The 26,048-nt window shown below is 40.7% G+C and overlaps 1 protein-coding gene across 2 annotated transcripts; it reads right to left on the reverse strand.

The window, feature by feature from the left end:
* Nucleotides 1-400: 400 nt before the first annotated feature.
* On the reverse strand, nt 401-23,034 carry cxxc5a (CXXC finger protein 5a). Of its 2 annotated transcripts, XM_022190516.2 has the most exons (4): nt 22,706-23,034; nt 13,511-13,613; nt 12,604-13,416; nt 401-1,879 (listed from the first exon to the last, which is right to left on the reverse strand). In XM_022190516.2, exons 3-4 carry the CDS (start codon nt 13,396-13,398, stop codon nt 1,835-1,837), a joined length of 840 nt encoding a protein of 279 aa, XP_022046208.1. In that variant the 5' UTR covers nt 13,399-13,416; nt 13,511-13,613; nt 22,706-23,034; the 3' UTR covers nt 401-1,834. The 2 variants fall into 2 exon arrangements, with proteins under 2 accessions (XP_022046208.1, XP_022046209.1); XM_022190517.2 differs by having other exon boundaries at nt 401-1,876; nt 12,604-13,613; nt 22,706-23,033.
* Between the last annotated feature and the right edge of the window lie 3,014 nt (nt 23,035-26,048).

Genomic DNA, 26,048 nt, shown 5'->3' on the forward strand with positions numbered 1-26,048 from the left:
AGGCACTAGAATCAGTAATTACACTAAGATCCGTGTGAGATTGACCACATTTTTGGAAAGGTTTTAGAACTAGCACTGCTCTTCACTTTCTCGTGTGTTCATCCAAACTTCGCTCCCTCCTGCTCCATGTATGCATTACACATTCAGCCCTAAACACTTTATCCAGGCTTCCTCAGGATAGCCTTCATAGCTCTGGAGACAAACCTTCCCATCAGTAATCCATGACTATCAATGATTTTCTGCTTTCCGGCTTGTGTTTTCCGACTATAAATGTCATGGAGTGGGGCAGCGAGTGTCACAAAAATCTGGAAGGAGAGCAAAAATCATTCAGAATAAATGACATTTAAGAGGATTTTCAGGAGGCTTCATGCACTTTGAAGAAACACTGCAATCAAAAATGTTCTTATTCAAACGTCTTTTAAATCATTTTGGTTACATTTTAGCATAGCAAGGCTCCATCATTCCACTATAGGAAGATATTACATAGGCAGCGAGAGATATCTCAGTCAAATCAAGGACATCATGGTGATCCATACCACCATCTGATTTACTTTTAATGAGTTCTGCTAGAGTCTGAATTTTTCTCATACCACCCAATTACAAAAGGAACATTTTTCTTAATTTGTGGAAAACACGTACGTGGTATTTCTTTTTCGTCAGTCAAACCAGCTGTTTTTAAAAAAACAAAACAAAAAAAACATGCAAATAGACAAGTAGACGAACAGCAGAATTGTAAATTTTGACACAAATACATGCATTCCTTTTTATTCACAAAACCAGTCCAATTTTCTAAACAAATACAAAGATTGGTTATTTTTAAAAGCTGTAGCTACCCAGCAACATAACAAAAAAAAAAAAATCATGAAAATATAACAAATAAACAGATTTAAAATTAAAAAAGAAATGCAATCTTGTCTCAGTGCGTTCAGTAGGGTAGACTCAGAGCAAGTGCTGTCTCTTAGTGCTATTGCCCTGAGCAGTATTGGCACATGCTCAGTAGGGCCACAGTAACATAAGGCTGCCAGTTTCACTAAAAGGAAAAGTTTGGAAACGCAGAGGAGGGCTGATTGAGGAGATTACAGTAGCGACGGCTCTGGCGAACAGCATCTTCAACCCAGTGAAGAAGTCTCTAGAGACCTGCCCAATGACATGACTTCTTTTGTTCAGTTTCATTTCAATCAGAAATTGACAGCATCGCAATTTGAAACGCTTTCCGCCTTCCATGGGGCGACCACTGATCTGCCTGGAAACTATCCTCTTCCAGCAAAATGAGTCATAAAATAGACAAGGGTTTAAGTAACATAATGGTGAAGAATTACAATAATGTTTGCCATTAGCCACTAGTTTTAAAATATAGCTGTAAATTTACATTCTCTACACAAGTACTGTATCTTTCCACACATGAACAACATTAACACCAAACACAGAAATTAGTTGATTGTCCACACTCAGTCCGTCATTTCTGTTTCTGGCAATGAACAGTTCCATGTTTAAGCGACAGAAAAAACCTGCTGGGAAAAAGGACAAAAGGTACCAAAATGGAAACATAGAAAAGGGAATGAAAGTTGCCATAGATGCTTTTCTTTACGCTTCATTTTTGGTTCAAGGAATAAGTAGGTGCATCCATTATCCGACTGATTTTTTCTTTTTTTTCTTTTTTTTTTGTATTTGTTCTGCTTGTTTTTTTTTGTTTTGTTTTTGTTGTTTTTTTTTTCCTTCTGTAATTTTTATTTGTTGCGAGTTCGTTTATTAGCCAGTGTCTGTTCCGGAGACAATCCAGGAGTTGGCATTGCACTTGATGGCAGAGCTTTGGGTAGGGAGTGGAGGAGGAATCCTACTGGAACCACCGGAACGCCGCTCCTGTAGGAAGCATCACCTTCTTGGAGAAACAGAAGACAAGGAGGGGAGGGACGGGGGGGGCGGGAGGAGACGGGGGGTTGGAGTTGTTAATGAAAAGCAGCACAGATTTTTTTATAGCTCAAAATGTATTCGCTCATTGAGAAGCTAAACATAGAGGTGTTCATAATGTTTACCTGCTAAATCCTCTGCTGTTGATTCATTTTGGGGGGGGGTTCGACTAATGTTTACAGTCATCTACTAATGACATTAACTGAATAATTAATGTGTAAAATGTAAAAAAAAAATGAATAAAAATCTGAGGTTAGAAGCCTGTATTGTTGAAAATCCAAAGATACTCAATTTGCATTGTTTTAACAGTACAACGACAGATGAACGGAACATTTTGAGGTGTTGAGGTGATTTTGGTGTGCTTCTTTGAACCAGAACTCAAGTGATTAATGTCAATCAAGCAATCAATTATATCGTTAATCAGCTGAGCGCTACTTGTATTCCAGTCTCTGTCCCTGGATGAGCAGTATGTGTGAAATCTCTACATCTTCACCGTCAGCACCACCACAGGAACAGGCTTCAATCCTGGCTTCACACAAAACCCAATATGCCACATTTATTATTTAGCCACCACACACGTTGCTCTCCCACACCATCATCAATGATAATGCCGCTCGTCGTCCCCCCCCCCCCCCCCCCACCCCTCTCTCGCCCCTCCTCCTCTCTCCCCCTTGCCGTGGTTATCTGTGTGTCTGATTGCACTGAGCAGGAATGGCACACATGCATGCAGCTGCAGGGCTCAGCAGCAACCTGCCAGTCAGGAGATAGAGAGCGGCTCGGGTCCCTGGAGCCGCAGCAACGGCTGGCGTCCTGCAAAGTGCAACTCGATTCTGCAGCACGGATTCTTCCGTTAGCCAGCTCTGCCTGGAGCGAGGCAGGAGGAGCTCGGCAAACATTTATGCACCCACACACACTCTCACACCGAACCAATATGTATTCAAGTACAGTCACACACCTCCACACACAGTGGCACGTTAACCGACACTCACAATACACCCCCGAAATCGCACCAAACAGTGAGACTGTTAAACTAAAATTCTCGTACGCGCTGGATTCAGATTCACTTTTTCAACGGTGCTCAGCAGCAGAGGGTTTGATCAGGAATCTTCTACGCTGTGAGTGGAAACACAAACACACACACATCCGTATAATCCCACTGAAAAGGAACCAAAACGCACATTGACATATTTATCCTGCCCACTGCAGAGATTAAAAATTTCTAATGGAATTCCAGTGAAAAATTATGTGCAACCTGAACATAATCAGACTTGATTTTAGTTTTTTTTTAAATGGTGTATTGTTTTGTAGCGCTCTTGCACAGCTGCGGTGAAATTATGAGTTTTTCAACAAAGGCATCTCGCAGGCAAATGGCCCATTAGTTCGGAGAAGTTTGTTTGAAACCAAAAACAATACCAGCCCTAATTACTTTTCAAGCCCACTTAAACCATTCCTCTACCATTGAATCAGCAGTACAGTGTTCTTTTGACTGCTATTGTTCATTATCTGGACATGAAACTGAGTGACAGCAGGGTTCGTGCTCCACAGGTTTCATTTACTTTCATTGTGAAAGTTAACTCCCGCTGACAAAAATAAAACATTTTTGCTTGGGTAAAAGGACTTCAAACAAGGTAATTATTCCGGTGATCTCAGCCAAATATAGCCCACACTGTGCTTTATTTGTTAAATTGACTCAATCAGGAGTAATCTGACAGCAGAGACACTGAATACCACGGTGCTGTTCAGAGCCGCACGCACTATGTATGTGCCTCAACCTCTCAACTTCATATCAGTGTCTGCAAGATGTTTGATGGATGCAGGTATGGTTTGAATATACGTTTCTGGGGCTGATAAATTAGCTTCCTCACTTCGCCCACACATGTATAAACAGCTTTCAGTCCATCACACATACAGCGCCCTCCATAATTATTGCCACCCCTGGTTAAGATGTGTTGAAAGCCTTAAAATAAACTCAATTTTTATTGCAGAAGCATACTCTCACACTGAAAATTGCAGAAAAATGTATTATAGGAGAACACTAGGTGCTGTTTTGTTGGAAAAAGGGGTTGTACAAAGTATTAACATCAGGGGTGCTAATAATTGTGGCACATGTGATTTGATGTAAAAGAAATATTTCTTAATGTGTGATTTTTTTTCCCCGACTGAATAAATGCACTTTAATTAAAGGTTGGATTTTCCTCTTTTTTCATTGTGGTCCTATATTATTTAGGAAAAAAATGAATTTATTACAAGCTAAAGAACACATCTTAACCAGGGCTGCCAATAACTATGGAGGGCGCTGTATATATACATATTTAGGAAATAATTTTTTTCCTCAAATGAATCTTAATACAATCGACAAACCTGAAGGTTAACAGCCAGCATACTGCCAAGATGATTTGATGGTCTGTGTGTATCAGTAGCCTCTCTTCCATCTCTCATGACCTTTCTACAGCAGCACTCAGCTGTTAAGAAGACAGTCAGAGGACAGCAACATCTGGCGCTGCCACAGATGTCAAAAACCTGGTATGGACTGGACTGACCATGACGTAATGTGTGGGAAGGAAAAACAACACATCCCTCGCTTGAACCGCAAATGCTTCTTTTCTTTTCCTCTCCTCATTATCAAACATGTGCAATCAATGGAAAAATGGCAGCATTTCAGGAATAGAAAACCCCTTCCTTCACCAACACTGATTGCAAGGGTTCAAACAGATGGGATCTGTGGGTGTGAAGTGGCCAATCACTGAAATCGATGGATGTGTCTTTTTTTCTCAAAACAAAGCAAGCACATTTGTCTTCGCATAGCACAAACACCGTTTGTGGAATAAACCACAAAAGTAGAATGAAACATCTTTTTCTTTTTTTTCCCCTCAAAACAAATCGCTTTTTAAATGAGCTCAATCCACCATAACTTATAATGACCTTTCAGAGTACAGTGCATGTTGTTAGGTGTCACTGATGCCAATTCCTGTAAGCCAGTTTAAGCCATCATGAATTCAGTTTTGGCCCCAGGGCACCGCTAAGCGTTCTGCTTATTGTTCTCACAGCTTTATCATCAACAATTGTCAGGATTCCCTTATGGACACCCACAATAGAAAATAAACACCAACTGACACAATGAACTCAAAGCATCTCCACATACAGTAGTGTATGTGGGATGTAACACTGTCTGCTCTTCACAAGGAGTAGAGAGAAAAAAAAATACTTTAAAACAACTGAATCAAAACACCAATGACCTCCAGCTGGCATAAACACACACTGTTTGTCTGGCTGAGGTAGTGACGCATTTTCCTAAGCTTACTCTGCCTTCCAAGACTCAGTTGTGATTGATATTTAAATACATTGATGCCATTTGTCTTACTGGACCAGTAAAACACATCTTGTAGCCAGGACTGGAGCAAAACACACAATCTGATGCATTAGCTCAACCCTGCATTTAGTTAATAATACACATCCAGGTCAAACAGGGCTAAACTAGCAATTGTTCTCTTCATCGATTCATCCCCAAATTGCCTTCTGAATTGTTCAGGCCACCAAATACTAAAAAAATGCAAATTTCTTAAAAGCCATCATCGTCATCTGACTAACACTCAAAACTCTAATTAACTGTAATATGTCACAAAGGGGAAAAATAACATTAGAGAGGCTGGAATAAAAAAACATTTAGTGTTTTTGCTTGAAAAATTACATTTCTGTTGATCAGCTAATGAATTAATCAACTGCTTTTTACAGAGTTGAGTGTAATTATGCTGGAGATGTTTGCATGGTGATAAATACTAAAGCTAATGATCCAAACCTTTAACCCTCAGTACACATGGCCAATTATTACAGGTCAAAAACAAATGGAGATTTAAGTTTAACCTGTGAAAAAACTGAAACATTTTTAGACGTCTGTGTTACCCATCATGGCAGAAGCTGAAATATAGCCATGAAAATGCCAAACCAGCTCTTTATTGTAACACACATGTTTTAAAATGTGTTATAGAGATGTCTGGATGTCTTTTGCCAGCAAATTATCTATTTTTTAAAATAACTAACGCCTCTGTCTTGGGTTTGCTTAAAACAAACGTCAGTCTCTAGTATGATACCTCGTCCGCCTTAACGCCTTCTCTGCCTTTCTGTCTTCCTTGGCCTCCACTGTCCACTCCAACTTGTCCCTCTGTCTGCCCAGCAACTTGCCCACACTTCCACGGGTCTCGGTGTCAATCTGCATGCCTGTCACTTTGTATGACTCTCCGCTGTCCTGACTGTCTGGTGTTCGGTGTCTGGGAGGCAGGAAAGTCCACGGGGGAATACGCTACTCTCATATCAGCGTCTGATGCCAGCAAAATGGGTCCCAGTGGAAAATATTAGTGTGTTCAGGTGTTTGTCAGTGTCTGATGACAAAGGAGAACAGTCTTAGACATGATGAACGAATTTCACCGCAAAATATATATGATTCTAAAAGCAGGCAAAGACAAAAACTCAGCTCTAAATATTACCCTCCCACCAGTACAGTACATTCTGAACGTACAGTGACATTCAAGTAAAAACAAGATGCACTACAACTTCCTAACCCTGACTTTCCTTCTTTTTCTGTGCTGAACAGCATCGCTGAGACTGACACCACTGGAGGGTATTCAGACATAGAGCAGAAAGGAACTGCCTTCCCACTTATTTCTCTCAAATGTAGCATTCCCAGAATAAATCCAGACATCTTCAGCCAGTGAGCTATGAGGTGGCAAAGGCCTCAGCATGCTAACTCCCCCTCACTTGCCAATTTTACGCTCCTCTTTGAGCTGCCATGAGCTTTCAATGGAAACCGTCAACACCCTTAAAATAAGCACACTGCTGCTGGACTGCACTTGTGTACCGACGCGTATGCGCTCACAGGCTCGTACAAACGCACGAGAAAAAAGCTTTCAATGCAAATGCAGTAAAACAAAGCCAAGATATTTCTTCCGGTCTTGTATATTCTTACCTACGTGCATACATGCTGAAAAGCAGTCAAAACTATCGAACAAACTGACCGAGAGACACATGCTAAATAAGACATCATGCCCCTTCAGAAACTGTACACTGAGTATAATAGTCTCGGCAGACGGGGATATGCCGCACTACCTTTGATTGGAGGGGAATGTGACACTCAGGGGTTGTCGGAGCTACAGCTGAGGCTCACTGCAGCTCGCTGTGGACTCTGAAAGCCAGGAGGATCTTCTGTTCTGGCGCAGGTGCTGCCCAAGTCGCCCTGAATATGCATTAAGGCAACTGATGGGAAGCAGGAATCTCTCCTACAGAAGGCATTTTAAAGACAATAAAAAATATATTGTGTAATCGACGAGCCGACATCATCTAGTCAGTATTGACATTTGCGATTTAGTGCTGACTCTCCGGTCTTCACTTTCTCTGACAAGGCATATTCTCTGTGCATCTCAGTCTCTGACATTTAGCTTGTACAGATGACATCACACTCGCTGACTGTGCGGCCCAGGCTGTATTCTCTGATCTAATCACCTGCTGAACAAGAGCTGTTGACTTAATAACAAAGCCTTTTGAGACAGCTACTCGACTGCTAATGGGTAATGCATGAGTGCGTGAGGACAAAGAAAAAGGGGAAAAATTGAAAATTTTTACAACTGTCACAGCTCTGAATAGGGGGGGGGAAAGGTTGCTACTGTGGTTCTGTATCAAATCATGTTTGGGCTGAAGGGGTAGAAGGTTGCAGACCTATTTAATAAATTCCTGCCTGAAGGAAAATGCTTGTTTCTTTGTGAGTCATAGCTCATTTACTATCCAAGCGTATTTACATTTTGTCAGTGGTGTCACATTAATAGCTACTTTAAGACCTCTTAAAACCTCTACAGCATCAAAATAACAGTATTAGTCAACAAAGATATCGAAAATGTGCTGTAACACTGTAGACTAGTTGGATTTTGCAGGTATTACCTTGTCAGAAAGATTTTGCTTCTCTCTGTGGGTTGCCATTTGATCAGGTGATGTGGTTAAAGTTTAGTTCGTGATTTCTCTGTGGGTAGATGTGCAGGAGTTGCACACTTTGGTATGAAGGCGTCTCACCTTTCCTCATGGCAATCTCATGCCAAAGACCGTCAGTGTAGCGCCGCAGAAATATTCACACCTCCAAGAGGGCACTGCATCATTGTCCATGTAATGCTACATTTCATCTGTTGCACAACTAAAAAGCACCTGCTGCTTTGGCAGTTAATTCATATTCCATTTGATGAACTTCAACAAAATCCACATTACTTTATCAAAAAAATAATAAAACTTTGAATTTACTCAGATGTCTGTAGGACTACTTCAGGCAGTGTTTAACTCTGAAAGCTGCGTTTTCACATTTCTAGGCTTTGTCATCTACATCCATTTTAAACCATGGGACAATGCAATAGAAAATACAGGTATTAAGGTATTAAGCTTTAACAATCCTCATTCTGAACATTGTTACAGTACACATGTTAAATAACGCTACAATAAGTGATTTGAACTCTAATTTCTGTTCTGAAAAAAGGAAACTGTTCAACAGACCCATTCAAAAAAATGTCAAGTAGTACATATTCTTACGTTAGCAGTTTTAAAAAAAAGTGCCAGGTAATTATGTCATGTCACTCCCCTGTTCATCTCCCTTCACTGGCTTCCAGTTGCAGCCAGAATCAAATTCAAAACTCTCCTCCTGGCTTACAAAACATTTACAAGAACGGCCTCAGCCTACCTGGATTCCCTGATCCAGGTCTACTCCCCTTCACGCCCACTTCGCTCTGCATGTGAGAGACGCCTGGTGCTTCCAGCCCAGCACGGCTCGATATCTCTAGCCAGACTCTTTTCCTCTCTTGTTCCCAAATGGTGGAACAATCTACCAAACTCTGTGCGTTCTGCTGAGTCCCTTTCTACTTTTAAGAGACAATTGAAGACTCAATTGTTCAGAGAACACCTAGGCACTTAATCTGACTCCACCTTAGGGGTAGAATAAGTCAGGTGGTCCAAAACCAGCACTTATTTAGCGCTGACAAAGTATAAAAAAAAAAAAAAAAAAGGTGTGTGTGTGTGTGTGTGTGTGTGTGTGTGTGTGTGTGTGTGTGTGTGGGGGGGGGGGGGGGGAATTCTTCTGCAACTTGATGGCAACACCTTACAGATTTTTCCTTATGTCTGAATTCTTGCTTGTGTTGTACGTCGCTTTGGACAAAAGCGTCTGCTAAATGAAATTGTAGAATTGTAATTACTGGACTTACAATCATTAAAGTCAATAATCAGCCTGCTATTATACTTGCAGGCATGGCAGGTTTATTCTGGAGTTTCTGTTATATGACGTAGCCACTGGCAACACCAGCAGATTCTGACCCTTAGAAGCAGCATGATGACCTGTATCAACACCAAGTTTCATGAATATTCAGGACCCCTGGGGTTTGGCATCTCCAGTGTGAACGACTGGCATTAGGCTAACTGCCATGACAACATCAATTGCAAATCATAAATGAAAATTAAATCCCTTTCTGTTACAGACATTAAGTCGTACCACCTACATAGCAAGATGACACATTTCACCATTTCAGTGAATCATCAAAAGAGACAAATGAATCGTCTCATCAATTTGCAACTGAACAATACAACACTGAAAAACAAAATGCTAACATTCATACAGATCAGTCGGATTGTTCGCGAGAGCAAGTCTCAATTTTAGTCACAATAGCAATGAATGAACGAACCCTTTAGTTTCACAAGAATATATTTCAAGGAAAGTTCTCCTGAAGGATCATGTCAGAGTTTTTGGATGTTTTAGCTAATTTACTGCAGTATAAATCATGTATATCATGTTGACTGCTTGCAGCAACTTTACAAATTTTACAGAGTTTCTTTGTGTTGTGTTGAAGTACAAAGCATTGTATGATAATGTACACAGACTTCACATCAGCCTGTGCCTACAGTTGTTCTCCAACTTGTTACCAAGAATAAATCTGACAAAAAAACCCCACAATCTTCTCTGTGACAGGCTTAGTCAGGACCCCTTGGTGTTTTATTTAAATGCACTATGGATACTGTTTAGCTTAACTTTTTAAAGCACGAAGTAGTTCCATAGACCTATAAAGACATCAGAAATGTTCTCTGCTGGTATCATCACTGTCGCTCCTTTCAAGATATTTGCTTTATAACTTGTGGCTAATATTGTGGAAGGTTGTGTTTCAATCATAACCATGATCATTTCCTTGTCAATGCCAAGTAGGTGTGGTGTCCAAATCAGAGAGTGAAAGTGAATGTAAACAGTGATGAAAACAAGTTTCAAGTGACAAAATGAAACAAAACTAAGTGGAAAAATAATATTCCGACACAGGACATAAACCTCTGTCTCTTGTGTAATAGTCTTGTGACTTACACTATTCTAACACCTCCAGTCTTCTTATGAGACTCTTTAACTGAAAAAACTCCTACATGTCCTCATGACAAAGGTGGCACCAACACCGTAGGACACATTGTATCTCTGACACGTCATTAGCTGTGATGAAACACCAGTATATGATGTCCTGCAAATGATAAGTTGGACAAAACCACTAATTAAGTGATAAAATACATTGATAGTAATTCTCCATCAGACCAACACATCAAGGCATTTTCTGGTCTAACACACCCATTGACAGGACAACAACATTCATCTGTACCTTATAAAATCATTGTATATAATCACTGAAAAATAAATAAGACTTCACAAGGCTAGGGTCGAAATTAGAAATTTTAGAAAAAGATCATGGCTTGAGATAAATCATGTGCTCTGTTGAGCCAAGGAGAGTTTCTTTGTCATGGACATAAGAATAAAAACTTCAGGTTTTTGAGGCCATGGGTAAAAGAAAGCATCATTGACTGTAGAATGGAAACAGAAAACTTTGAGTATCAAAGTCAAAAAGAACAACCAACCATCCACCCCAAGCTACTCCATATGTGGATCAGAAAAAAAGCACCTGATGCCTCACTTTGCATGAAATAGACAAGAATTGGCTGGAGGTGTTTGTCGCTTGTAATGTAAGCATATGTGGTTATGGGGCTGGTTGCAATGTGATTTTGTTGAACAGTCTCCACAAGCAAATTTAAGCTAATGTGGAAACACATTAAAAAAAACACAATAGCAGGTTTTGGGAAATAGCCCATAAATCACATATACTTCCCACATGATTTGCAGTAACTGGACTTAAAACTGCAAAAGAATGTATTTTAATGACCCATTCAAGGATATAAGCCAGTATATGCACACCCTGGAAAATCAGAGCTATTTTATTACGTCTGTTGCTTAACTGACAGTAAAAATATAGAATTATCCTGCCTATCTAAAAGAGGTTAAAGAGCTCCATTAATCGAGCTAAGCTAATCCTTCATTTACCACGTCATTAAAGTAGCATAAAAATCAGATGCCTTTCTCAAAGTTATCCAATAAACAAACTATCCCATCAAGGAGGATTTCATTGCAGATGGCCAAAGTCAGCACATGAGGCTTGAACAACCAACCTTTCAGTCTGCAAAGAGAGGCCAGGCTGTCACTCTCAATCAACATCAGAAAGAGAAAGAAGTAAAGCCATTAGCAGTTTGAAGCACAGATCCAGTCTGTGTCAGTCAGATCTGCAGCGGCCTCCCCGCTAGTTCACGCTCACACAGTGTCGCATATCTGTCAATTTATTATGTAATGGCAAAGTGACACTATTATCCATTGATTACAAAAGTTTATTTCCTTTGAGATGGAACATCTGCTGAGATTGATTCCATGATTAGTCGTTCTGTCACCACAGCCGGGGTTAGTTAGGCCACTGAGTGTGACGAGGTAACAGACAGCAAGTTTGGAGGGCCATTTAGATGAGCAGGAGTGTCACAGGAGAGAAGGGCAGCGGCAGCAAAAGGGGGGCGCATGTGCCACACTGACACCTGGTGCTCCAGATGACAGCTCTGTGGCCAGATGGACCTTGTTACATGCACACACATACACAAACATACCCACACATGTACACGTACACACAAACACATACTGTGCACATATTCACAATTACTGCCACTCTGTCTCTGCACACACTATTTTATTCATATTTCTTTACTGGTAAAACCTCTGCAAACACAAACACAAGGAGGACCTAGATGTGGTCGACCTTCATTGTGAAGTAGCTCATTTAAAAAAACCCAACAACAACACAATCCTGTGTATTAGCTGGTGAATTATCCTTCCAGTTAGAAGATGTGCGCCTGGTGCCTGTGTGGTTACGGTGGACAGATTAAAGAGACCCCATGGTGCATGCTTACCCTTCACATACCCACCACACTCTTCACCACCTGTCATTTCCCTGCTTGTGGAGCCATCACCCCATGAAGAAGCCCCCCTGTATTATTTCCCTTAAAGGGGAAGGACATTCAGGTACGAACTGAAAGACCTGTGTACTTAAAGGTGTGAATTGGATATGTTTTAGTAAAGTTGGCAGATTTCGCTGGAATTTTTTTAACAGTTTTTAAAGTTTTTTTACAATGAATCAATTTCAAATGTCACACCACATGATTGTAAATGTGTAGCTTATTTGTCTGGTTTCCCAGTTAGGTGATAGTGGTCAATGTACCTAAATAATGTTAGTTTTGGACACTGCATTGAAGCTTTGTGGTGACTCTTCGGATCAAAACCCTTCAAGCTTGTTTTTGTTGAACCCTAAAAAATGGCTCACAACAAAACCACCACCCTCTTACCTCCAAAGCAGCAGAGGGCTTCTTCTTCAGTTCCTCACATTTGCGAAACTTGCAAATCTGGTGGCCTGTTTTTCGATTCCGGCAGCTGCTGCACTGCTCGCAGTTAATCCGCCGTCGGCAAGGTGGGCACATACCGCAACGTTTTCGCTTCTTTTTACCGGAGTTGATAGCAGAGGCCAGCTCGCTCTGCGCTGGGTACTCGGCCAGGCCGGCCATGTGTAGCGCGCTGTCCGCCAGAAACACTCCAGCCGGCGTCATGATGAAAAGCCCCGGGTTGAAGGGGAAGCCACCCCCTACTCCATATGGGAAGTCAACAGGACCACCTACGGCGTCCGTGACAGACGTACCCTCCAAGTCGCTAGCCCCCGAGCCTGCGTCTCCACCGCCAACTCCCACTCCCATGCCCCCAGGCAGGAGCATGTGCTCCATACCGGCTCGCTTTAACAGTGCTGCTGCCTGGGCAAAGTGCAGCAGGCCATTCTGTCCCTCCAGAACCTGTTCTAGGGTCCGGTCCAACTTGGCTGCTGTCAGTGCGGAGACAGTGGGCTGGGGCTGCGGGGGTGGCTGAGGCTTGGCCGAGTGGCTCTTAGTCCCACTATTGTCCGTGTGTCCATTGGTGGTGGCAGAGGAGACTGCTGTGTACTGGGAGAGGGTACGGGAGTTCTTAAGGCTCTTACTGAGGGGCGCGCTGATGATGCCACTGCGGTTCCTGCGCTCTATAACAGGAGAGTCCTGTTTGCAGCTACTCCGCTCCAGGTCCTCTGTCTGGCCCCCCTCCGACAGTCCGCTAGACATGGTCCAGAGCGTACGTGCCTGGGTAGGGGGTGAGGGTGGAAAGGGGGCAGGGGTGAGTGAGGAGGGACCTTGTCTCGGTCCGTTCTGCGGCCCGGTGAGAGTAAAGCCTCACCTCGATGGACGAATCAGCCAGTCGACGACAGGCAGGCCCAGAAGCCTTCTGCCCCCACTACAGCTCAGCCCTCATCCACGGTCTTCCACGAGCCATCTGGAGACTTAACACATGGAGAGAGAAAGTGTGTACATTACACATTAATGATCACAACAGCACAAATTCAATTAGGCAAGCGCATAAAGAACTAAATCATAGTATCTCAACTGATATTTTTTTGCCGCTCAATTCCAGCAGAAACAATTTGTGAACACAGCATTCACATGTCATGACGATCAACTTGTTGACAAACAGTTTTTATTTAGTGTGACACTAACATTCACTTGGTTGTGTTTCTGGCTGCTTGGCAAATGTTAGTCAGTTTTAGATCTGCTTAGGTTTATGCCATTTGTGTCTCTTTAGCTGCTCAACTCCTTACCAGTTAGTTGCTAAATGTGTTTCTCTGCAATATGATGCGGAGCAGATAGTGAGTGATTATATGTTTCAACAGCATTTTGGTAAAAACACCTGCCTTGTGTAAGAAAAATGCATAACCAGAATGGGAAAAAGAAACCAAAACAGTGGCACCCTGACAGTGCAGTGCAGACCTGACAGCAAAACAATGATCTTCACAAAGCTGATGAGGGCTACAGATATGGATTGTAATTCTCTATAGGATGACAAGTAAACACTTTTATATTGTTTTCATGTTAGAGCTGGCAAAGTTGTTATTGCAATACATTGATAACAGGTGCTTTAAGCTGACAAATCCAACATTCTGATGTAAGCAGATAAATGTGTACATAATTTAGCAAATAAAAATGGAATTCAACTGTTTAGTGTAAAAGTTTCCAAGCAACTGAGTTAACTATGGAAACAAAAATGAACCTTGCTCAAATATCCGTAACAAAAAGCACTTTGTTCCAGTTAGTTTGTGATGCACATTGATAACAATGTAATGAATTGACTGAATAATACAAATCATAGACATATAAACGAATGACTAAATAAATAGATTTAAAAAAATAAATCTTACACAGGGGCTACTGATGTTTTCATTAGAAGCCTTGAAAACACTGGTCAAAATATATTAATATTCAATTTAAGAAAATTCAGCCTCAATTTTATCTCAAATTCTTTTTTCAACATATCAATCTATAAATCAAACCTCACACAACTGCTGACCAGTAAAGCAACACCTGCTGCCCTGCAGCTTCTGTGATTGGTAAACACAGAAATGATTTAGCTCAGAATAAGTTAGGGTCCCAAATCTTGCTGCTTAAATCTTAAACAAAAAAAAAAAGAATAACTTAAGTCTTACAAAGGAAAAACTTACTTTGATAAAACAACATGAATTACAAACGCTAATTTGTTGTAATTGAAAGGTATTTGTTTTATATTCTAAACGACTGAAAGACTATCAGGACATTAATCCATCTCCAACTAAATATATTTCAATTTAAGGGAATATATTGAGGGTTTTTGTCTGCAAAACTTTAATAAATGAATGCAATTTTGACTGTCATACAGAGATGTGAAGAAAGTCATTTAGAAGTGAGTCATGGAAAAACATTTAACATAATGAATGAACATAATTCCTTATTATAATTATTACCTTTATTGAAAAGGTGCCCTGGTGAACCTCCATAGACCATCTACAGAATTGTCCATGTTGGTCTGTATTGGTCAAATTATTTTATGCTATTAAGGGTGGTCTGTAATTCGTGAATTTATATTTATCAATAATAATGTCCAATTTAAACCCACCAAACTCCTTTTTGAGACTAACCTGATATTGCCTGAGTGCAAATGAATTGTATTGACCTGACTTCAGTTTAGCAGATTAAGAAAATGTTGCATTTATTGACTAATAACTACATTCCCATTGATGTGATTGTACAACAATCTGATGCAATATGGGAGAAAAATAAATATCTGCTATTAGACTTTTTCACACAGCAATCTGCTGTGTGCGTGAAGCTGCTGAAACTCTCGACAAAAGCCTGGACTTACCATTTTTTCCATTCTTTTCATTTGACTGTGTCAATTAATTATTTTCCTTCCATTTCTGAAGTTTCAGACTCCAAACCTGTGGAGCAGTATAATTTGGGGAAGCTAAAATGAAGTGGTGAGGGATATGAGGAGCGCTGCCTTGGCTGGTAGTGGGAGACTCCCGAGTGGACGGAGATGCGTGCATCCACAAGCTTTTAGTGCAAGATTCCCGTGACTGCTTTGAAAACTATGCTGCTATTCTCCTGACCTGTCCATGTTCACAAACAAGCACACCACCTCCCACAGAAAAGCTGAGGAAATGGCCGGGCAAGTCCTTATAAGGGAAACAAAGGGAAAGGGAGGGGAAGAGGATGGAAGGGGGGGTGTCTGTGCAGTGTGTGGAAATTGGAAGGCCAGAATTAGTGGGAGGTAAAGCTTCAAAGGCAAGAGCACAGCCCCCACATTCTCACCAGCTCAGGGGGATGTGGCGCCAGCGAACCAGAGCTAGCTCCGCAGCCCCTCAGCCCCATAGTTTCAGTTTCTCCCACTACAGCACTGACCAGGGTCCGGTTTCCCAAAAGCATCTCAACATTAACGGCATCTCTGCTCAGTTGTGGGTGAACAGCACTGCAAGTCATCAGAGGGAAACACGGGAGGTTTGTGGTTTCATGGAATATTAAAGCTGAAAAATTATGTATTTAGTGCTCAGTTATGAATACTGATTTTTCTGTGAGAATTTCATGTTACACACAATCTCAGCTGAACCCTATGGCATTTATAAAACTAAGTCTGAATACTTTTACAGCAGAATTATTTCTTGGTTAATCGTGGCCTGGGAGAATATCCAGCTGATCCAACTGCTTCATCAATGTTCTAAATACAGTAAATATGCTAAAAGACTTGAGTACCCCACATAATTAATGAACTGGCTCATTATCAAGAGTTAGAATAATTGAGTTCTCCATTTGGCTACAAAGTGACAAAATTGGCAATCACAGCTCATGAAAACTGTTTCAAAAATATGACTGATCAGCTGTAACGTAACAGTTGTGCCTGCACATCTTTATCTCGCCCGACTCCAACAGCTGACCAGCTGATGACTCCACTGGCTTTTAAAAAAGGGAAACCTTTTAAATAAAAATGACATATGTTTCAATTAATATTTCCTCGTTTATTTCAATGGTATGGATAAAACACACATGGATACTTCTGGCTTCCTCTGTCAGTCCCAGCACCTCAAACTACACCTACAATACAACAATAAGGCACCAACACTCACTCTCTTTGTGCTTCTTCAGTAAAGTGTTAATGGTTAATGACTGAGATTTTTGGGTACACAAAGGTTGTTTTTTTCCCATAATGTAGCATAAAAGTGGGTTTGAAAAGCACGACATTGACTTATTAGGCTTTAGTTTTAACGCACTTTAAAAGGCACAATTTTATTGTTCAGTGATATAAAGTTATGGTACACTGTAAAGAATGTATTAAGCAGAAGCTGAAGTAAAGCACTGTTTCAAATGAATCTCTTATCTTTTCGGATTTGGTGATGGCAGCTGACTTTTCTGCAGTCTATCAACTTGAAACTACACTTCTTAAACTTCTGAAATTCCTCCAAGGGATGAATAAACTATCTATTTCTAACTGGTATTCTAATTTTGATGAAAGTGCAAAAACAAGGTTTACTGCTTTTTGAGCTCTGTAAGTCTAACCTAAATTACAATTTACATTTCACACTTTAAAAAGGCAAATATAGGAGTTGGACAAATTGGAAACTTCAAGTTGGATTTCCTTAAATTAAGTTGCACCAGTGCAAAGTTTTCATTTGAGCGGAATTCAAAGGTTTAAGTACATATAACTAAACTAGCTGCATTAATATAACTTGTTAACTTTATTTAGATAAATTTAATTTGGTCGGGTGTTACTAATTAAATTATTTGAGTTGATCCACAAATTCCGTATTTTTCAGTAAATCTTTACTGAAGAATACTCATATGAATGCTAAGTTAAAATATTTACAATGGACAAAAACGGTTTTCAGATTTATAACACAGATACTACAAACGGGTGACAAATTAAAGGTAAAACTTGAACCCTTAACCCCTGCAGTGAGGGGAGGCTCTCTTATGCTGTGGGGCGCATTTTGCTCATATGGTTTAGGTCATCTTGTCCCTTTAGAGAGGAGGATCGCTGTAAGTCAATACAAAGCTGTTCTGTGTGATCATCTTTATCAAATGATGAAATATTTCTATCCTGATGGTCTCTTCCAGGAGTATAAGGGATGGTTTGATCATGAAAATTACATCAGTCAGATGTTACGGCATTTGTCGTCACAGATCTAAACCCAACTGAATACCTACACTCTAAAGAATATCATCTGGACTCAACAACAAAAACTAGCACAACAGTTTGCATTATTTTGAGTTATCACAACTTCTACTGAAATTATATACAGTTAACAACCTAGATTAAGTCAGGGGAACGAGCTTCTTCTCTGCGATCAAAAGTATTGTTAATTACCAACTATTTAATGATTGGTGGAATAAGCACAAGTTTTTACAGAGTAAAATGTGCATGCAATTACAAGTATGTCCATGTAACGTTTTTTTTAAAAAAATCTGTGTTATGCACACAAGCTTTAAAGTTAGCAAATTTTTAATTGTTAGAAATGTGTTGTAGGTAGGAGATGAGACTTCAAATCCTGGACTGAAGATTGAACTTCAAGCCAATTTCATTAAATCACCTCAACTTGATTTTAGTTTTAAATCAACTAATGCAGAAAATTGGAGTTTAGACAGCAAACATCAAGTTGATGCAATTTTCAACAGAACTCCATTTATTATGATAACACAACACATTAAAATGATGTTTGCAACTTAAAAGGTTTATCTAAATCCGTAAATTTGAATTTGTACCTCCTTGATTATTATATATAGTGTAATGCAGACAGTGTTGTCAACGATGATTTAGGAGTTGTACACATCAGTAAAATCAGTTTGCTTTACAAAAAATTCTAAACTGTCATTTGACATTAAGGAAACTTCAGCAATGAAACACATGTATCCAAATTTAAGTTTCACGTGTTTACAGTTTGTGTTCAGATGCAGTCAAAACTAGTGTAGCACATTATACACTGTAAAAAATGAAAGCAGGAGCCCCTATTTAAACCTCACATTCATTCTAATCTGCTGTGTGTGTACATCAGCCTTCCATCTCTCTGCACCATCAGTCACACTCTTTCCATCATCATAAACCTTAAACATGGCACATAGTCTTTGGATAATCACCCTCTTCCACTCTGTGCATCACGGCTCTTCAGATCCCTTCACCACATCATTTACTGAAAAGCTTTATGTCCTCATGTGAACCGTCTCCTCAATAACAACTGCATCTTCTCCTGAGAGCGCTGATGTCATGCAGCTGAAACCAGATAATTGGTGTTGTTTCGTCCTTCAACCATGTTTACTTAATTTCCTGTGATGTTATAGACTTAATGCAGCAGGTCAGATTAAAGCTGTACACCAGAGTTTTCTGTGAATTGGCCTGACAAGAGCCCTGTCATTAGTAGTCTCTTATTAAAGCTGGCAAGGGCCACACTCTGTGCACATCAAGCTTGCACCTCCAGCATGAAAATAGGTGTAAATCTCATCAGACCTTGATATTTCCCTGAGCCTTTCTTGCTTTTTTGTCAATCTCTCTGTACACGAAAGGCTGCACAGGAGTCGCGGACAGAGATAAAGGTCTGGATATAAATGGTCCAGATGATCAATACGGTCCAACAAATACGTGTGTGACGCCTTTTTCAGATTGAGCAGTGAGCTCAGCTGGAGGTCGTAGAGCACTGACTTATCCAAAGAACCTGCAATCAAAGCCGCCGCAAAAATAATTGGTGGCCTTGTTGTTTAAGTAAATTCAAACTGTAGGCGGACAGCTGTTGCTGTGTATTAAAATGACTTTTGAACTGTTTCTTTGATGCCTGCTCATCATTACCAGGTAGAACCAAATCTGCTTTTTAAGCTTTTCTTGCACTGTATGAAAAGTAAATATTTGAATAACCGTAGGAAAATTACTTCCATGTTAATGACCAATAAATTATGTGGTATAGCTGACAAAGCATGGAGTAGACTGATGGGGGTATAAGATGACACTCTTAATGTCATAATAAATGTTGTCGTTCATTCAGTAAAGGCACTGAGTGGAAATCTTGACAGTAATTGGAGCCAGTTTTGTTGAATCAGCTGCGTGATGTCAGCTCGGTAACTTTGTCAACAGCAGCTGATCTGCAATCTGAGCTGCTGGTTTGAACTTAATTCCATATTGTACTGAAAGTCACATTAGTTGATATCAGTGCTAATTTGTGTGTGAAGGTTAATTTTGAATAAGTAACAGCTTGCGTTGCTACTGTGTTATATGCAGACAGACTTAAACGCAAAGTTGACAAGAGCAAATTTTTTCCGCAGTGTAGTACAAGTATGAAAAGTAGTGTTTTATCCAGAGGCTTTGCTCTACAAAATATGGTGTAAAGAAATGCTTCTTTCCCCCCTGGCCTGTGTAGGTTTGCTATATCTGATCATTTGTAGCTCTGCATCAGTGACCTAGGATAGACAGTCAGATTAAACATGTTTTTTTTTTTGTTCTTTTCTTGCTAAGAATTTGATGAAAATTTGAAAGACAACTCTCATGTCTGTATTCAAGACATAAAGCTACAACCAGGAGATGGTTAGCTTAGCATACTGACTGAAAACTAATAGCCTGGCTCTGTCCAAAGGTAACAAAAACTCACCTACAAACACATTTTACAATAATAGAGAAACTGTATTTCTTTAATTTGTAAAGACAACAAATTGCTGTTTCACAGCACTTTATGTGGCATTACCATTTCTTGGTTGTGACTAGCTGGTAAAGAAATCCATCAATGAAGTGGAAAATGTGCTAATTTATATACAGTGAGGGATGTCAGTCTTCCTATATCTTTTGGAAAGAAACCAAATAGGCTCACTTCCAAAAATGTCAAACTTTTTCTTCTAGACCATACAGCACAGATACAGTCAATGCAATATATTCTTATGCTCAAGTTGGTCATAACAGTATTTCAAAGTCCTGCAAAAGAACATCCAAAAGCTCACAGAACTGTCAGAGGTTCAGTATATGAATGATCAGCAAAATAGTGCATACAAACCGAGAAGAGGTTTTTCAAATTGTTTGGAGTAGCTAAAAAAAAACGTTCAAGCAAAAATCACTGCTGAATGAAGTAGTACTTTGATGGAGTTGACATTCAGAGCACTTAAAAAATAAATAAATAAATAAAAGGATGACTACTTCCTAACAACCACAGAGCTACTGGTGAATGTTGTCAGCGGCGTGACACTCGTATGAACATAAGCAGCTCATTTAACATTCGCATGCTGCTCTCAGCTCGTTACAGCTTGAAACCTAACTGGCTTGTTAAGGCATTTATAAAACAGATTTTTTTTTTCCACGTAGTTTTTACACCAGCTGTTGTGTTAGGACGCCGCAAACAGATGTACAAATGAGTGTCAGCACACTATATAGTGACAGCTGACTGATGGATGAATGGTTGGGTGGGTTGGTTCGGTCATTGACTAGCTGGATCAATAGGTGATGGAGGGAAGCATTTAGGGGTCAGTGTGTGTTTTGTGATTATATTCCTGTAGCTGTTTTCAAAGCAAAAACATCAGAATCATTCAAAAAATACCTTAAATCTGGAATTTTGGGGCTATTTTAACATTCGACACACACTATTTTGATCCTCATGTCTGATCTTTAGATATATTACACTAAAATCACAGATCGAGTTTGATTTCTCCTTCAAAGTGGCGTGAAATGTGCCAAAAGGTGTCGTTTTGCATGTGTCAGGTGCATGTGCCTGTGTGAAGTAACTCCTGAATAAGTTTCTGTCACTGACGTCACTCCATGCGCAGGTGCCCGGTTATCGCAGTCAGCTATTTTTTTCCCCTTTTCTTTTTTTCTAACGGAGGTGGGAAAAAAATACCGTCTGATTTCCCGCATGGTTATGAATCATTTGGTCCGTCACAAACTCCGGAGCAGCTGACTACACCTCTAGAGACGCGAGAATACTTAATGCATCAGCTCAGGCGATGCACGATGCAAATGCAGCCTCCACCTCCTCTTCCTCCCCCCTTTCCTCTCTCCCCTCTTTCAGACGCGCTGTCTGTGGACTCTACTTGTCTACGGTGAGCTTCACATTCTCTATTCCTCCCACCTCCTATCGACTGACGCGCGCACACGGACACACACACGCAGAGGAAGTTAGAAAAGCCTGGTGGCAATAATTAGACTCAAGGCTTCATCCATTGTCCATAACCTGCTGCGTCTTAGTCTCCCTAATTAGGCTATGCGCACAGAAAAGAGGCAAAAAAAAAAAAAAGTTCGAGGAGAAAAACAGCCACGCCGCGCGTACTGTGACTCCAAATTATTCGCAAACATATGGAGCACTTGGAGCTGCGTTACCGGTGGAGGATTGCGGGAGGGGGGATGACTGTGACAAAAGCTACCTGGGAACTTTCTAATGAGGACCAAAAAAACCCTCAAAACAGACAAGCGCAATATATGATCTGAAAAAACACTGAATTCAGCACCGCGCTTCGGTGGAAACAGACATTCATTTACTGTTATTTTGGGTAAATTAAAGTTTGAATTCCACAGGAAACACTGTCAATAAATGAAAGCATGATCCGACTCTAATGCGCGTTGATGATTGTCTCCATTCAGTGGAAGTTCAGTGCGCAGCGTTAACAGCTGATTCACAATAAAACATCGGACTTTTGGTCCAGTGGTGCCGATGCGTGTCGGCGCTGAAGCTGGCGGCGACTTATCCAATAAAGAAGATTTCTTTCATTCTAAGACCAGCCTAAGTCATCCAAACACAATAGCCATCCACTCCAAGGCGATTCCTGCTAAAATTTAAGATTCAACAAAAGAAAAATGTCTTATTGTTTGTCTAGACTGGATAATCTATGAAGCACGGAAGCCTATCTGCGGTACCAGCATATGGTCTGCAGTCACACATTTCAGGATCCACAGAGGCACCCAGGTTCACCCCCGCTATAACTTGATCCTATAAGAAGATGACCAACTTTCAGCAGACTTCAACAAAGTATGATCCCCCCCACATCCGACCCCTCCTCCCTCCCCGTCCATGTATCTGCATATTTGCAAACACGGGCCCATTTTATTCGCACCTACCAAAGCAGATCCGAGCAGAGGGGAGGGCTCCCACAGTCCGAGCGGTCCGTCTCTCAGCCTGCCGTGCAGAATGGTGACAAAAAAAAGAAAAGGGCAGGGGGGGAAAAAAAGCTTCTTCTCCGACAACACAATCCTACAGAGTGCCTGTCTGTTAATGACAAATGTGAAAAGAAAAAAAAATATTCGCCGCCAGTTATTTTGGAAAAGCGTACTTTCTCAGAGGCTGAACGCGTGGGTTCCCCGAGCTTTCTCGGTCCTTGCAATCCCACCTCTACATCCCCGCTTGCAGAGAGGAACATGCAAACACATTTCATAGATTTTTGGAGCTTCGCGGAAAAACCGAAGTGGACTTTTGTGCGGGGTGCGCGCTTCAGCTGAGGCAATAACAAAGTGAGAGCGAGGATCAGGCTGATTTCAGGACAGCTGGAGAGAGAGCTGCTGTTTAATAAAAAACAAAACAAAACTGGGAGCTGATAGAGGATGTGTGCACTCTACCTGAATGAGTCCTGGCTCTGACTTTCTTTAATGCTGCAGCTCACATGTTGATACTATATGATGCTGCTGTGACAGTATTTGCCATTCATACATTATTTCTACATTTTATTTCCTGATAAGGATTATTCAAGCTGAATTAAGAGGCGTGATGCTTTTTTGTTTGTTTTTTAGAGGTTGTAACTGTGCGGGTTTGTCTTTGTTTAGAGAGGTGCAGGGTGATGGAGGGTAAACATGGGGGAACTCTGCTTACCCATCAATTTATTTGGACAACAGGCTATACACAGCCATGCAAGGCTGACAGGAACCAGCCTCATCCTGGTCGCTCAGCCCCAGAGTCCACTCCATCTCTTTCGACTGTCCTGTCTGCTGGCAGGCGGCCAACCCAAGTGTGTGGAAATGACACCGCCAGGGCGGCAGAGATTTTCCTTCATTTCTCTCCTTCCCGATCGCAGACTGGCTGACATTGGCTAGAAAGTGGAGCAGCTCGTCAGGGACAATCAATGCGAATCGATCGAGCTGTGCGGTTGAGGCTCCAGAGCTGGAAAATATCGCGGCAGCTGAAGAGAGAGAGAGAGAGAGAGAGAGAGAGGGAGCGAGGGAAAGAGAGAGAGAGGGGAGGGGGTGTTCAACTAACTCTGGCCGTAGCCAACCAACCTTCCTGCAAACAAATACGCTCAGGCTCTCATAAACATGACACTCACTTGGTAAATACTTAAGTCAAGAAGCCGCCGAATGCGTAATTACGCACAGAATTTGTGTTCCAAACGCACTTACAGTGAACGTGTCTAGTCAGACAAGTTATTCCACATTTTTTTGCGGGTAAAACGTTTTAAATAACTTAAAAATGGTCCTACAATATAATCTACCTGCCAGGTTGATAGAACCCTGTATGTCTCGTTTGTTAGTTTCTGCACTTTGTCAGCAGTTCTTGTATCAAGATTAGAGGACACCGAACTAGAAACTTTATTTTTCGTTCTAGCTGGATAAATTAAGTTGGAATATGTCACATGATTCTTTAAAGTCCAAAATGGATGGTTTTATAGCAAAAATGCTGGAATTTCTATTCAATGGATTCTGAACAGTACTTTGCCTTCTCAGTGAAATACTGAAACACAATGAATTGTATTATAAACTGGAGGAAAATTAGTTCCTATTTTTGATGCCAAGCAATAATAACGTTCAAACTTGTCAGTCTATGTAAAGAGTGGGTGTCTCATTAGAAGATGTGATGCCTTAGTTAAACAGTTATTGTTTCAAACCCAAATATAATCCTCCTGAGGATGCGTCGAGTAAAATACGCAGGGCGTTGAAGTAGTTTGACAATAACAGTTTCTCCACTTCAGCAAAGAACACTATTATTTTGAAGGCTTAATCTCACTAGGTCAGACTTCTCTGTTGTGGCTGTTAAACATATAAAATGTTCCCCAAAATCACCACCCAGCTGTGCTGACATCATCACAGCCAGGAAGTAATTGGCACAAGTTAGCTCCAAAAACAAGCATTCCAGAGTGGTTGAATGATTCGAAAATGTTTGAGAGGGAAAACCATTAGCAGCTACATGCACATATTCCACTTTTCTTCATTTAAAAGTATCCATACGATACACTCGCTCCTCTCCCACGCACCTGCCTCGTGAAATAAATGTGAGAAGAGTTCCTTTGGTTTTAAATCACAGCAGTTGATTTAAATTTGAACAAAAAATTAAGGATACAATGGCACAAAAACAATACATATAATCCTCTTGTCTAGTGCTCACAAAATCCTATTGATGTCACATCAGTGCCACAGACGTCCTTTTTCTGATGATGTGGTGACAAAAATCTTGAAATTTCAGAACGCATAAGCATCGAACATCACTGTTTTTTTAATGTGTAGTCAAGGTAAATTGTTTTAGTCATTAAATACAGAAACATAGCTGTCTATGTCACATCTCTGTCTATTTTTGTGAAATATACATCTCCTGGACAGGACGTGGTGGTTGGTAATTGCCATTAGTGATGGGCTTTTCAGCGATTAGAACATTTGAAGGTGACCTGTCGCTGTGGTCAGCTGTGGGCTGGAGTGTGGCCTTAAAGATGAGCAAAGTGGACATTAAGCAGCAACAACAACATTACAGGACATTAGTGGCAACAAGACCGGAAAAGCAAAACGTGTTGTCAGTGACATCCTTTCCTTTTTTATAAAGCTACCTAAAGTCATGGCCTGCTTTTATCACGTTTGTTATTTTTCCAAGTAAAAAGGTTGAATAAAAATTAGATAAATGATTCACTGCTCAGTTCCAAACATGAGAATATTGAGTTTATGTACAACTTTCTAGAGAAAATCATGGCTATATTCACAGCTTTAATCTGAAAGAACTCATGTGCTTTTTGTTTCTTGTTCTTATGCTACCTTTATGCATTTCTAAATCTTGTGTACATTAAATAAAGTTTCGCTTTCTTTTCTATATTTTCCATACATTCGTTCAGGGTTTTAGGCTATGTTTCTGTAATTGCACATTCATGTGGAATGAAACGAAATGTTCACATTTTTGGACTCTTTTTTGGGGGGGATTGTATGTGTCCTCTCTTTTAACCTTCTAAAGTCCTCTGTCTCTGTTCTGGAAGAGCAGGAATATTACACGGCAGTCTGCAATCATACGTGCCTTTCATAGGTTGAAAAGAGGGTCAAAGAGAGAAAGCACGGAAGAGAAGGAGAGTCATGCATGGATAGATGGGTAGGAGGAAGCAGCAAGCTGTGACTCTTGGACATGTTCTGGTGGGTGCACTGAACCCCGGAGGCTGCAGCCACACTCAGCTCTTTGTTGTTTTCGTTCTGCACAGGGAGGCAGGGTACTTTCCTGAGCTGG

This window comes from Acanthochromis polyacanthus, chromosome 17 (genome assembly GCF_021347895.1).
Source record: "Acanthochromis polyacanthus isolate Apoly-LR-REF ecotype Palm Island chromosome 17, KAUST_Apoly_ChrSc, whole genome shotgun sequence".
Taxonomy (NCBI): Eukaryota; Metazoa; Chordata; class Actinopteri; family Pomacentridae; genus Acanthochromis; species Acanthochromis polyacanthus.

What these genes read in the sequence shown, in the direction of transcription:
- cxxc5a (XM_022190516.2), bottom strand. Translation starts at nt 13,398, where the DNA reads ATGTCTAGCGGACTGTCGGAGGGGGGCCAGACAGAGGACCTGGAGCGG. An exon ending in AGCCCTCTGCTGCTTTGGAG is followed by an intron (nt 1,880 to 12,603) that starts GTAAGAGGGTGG and finishes TGTTTCTCCAAG; the next exon opens with AAGGTGATGCTTCCTACAGG.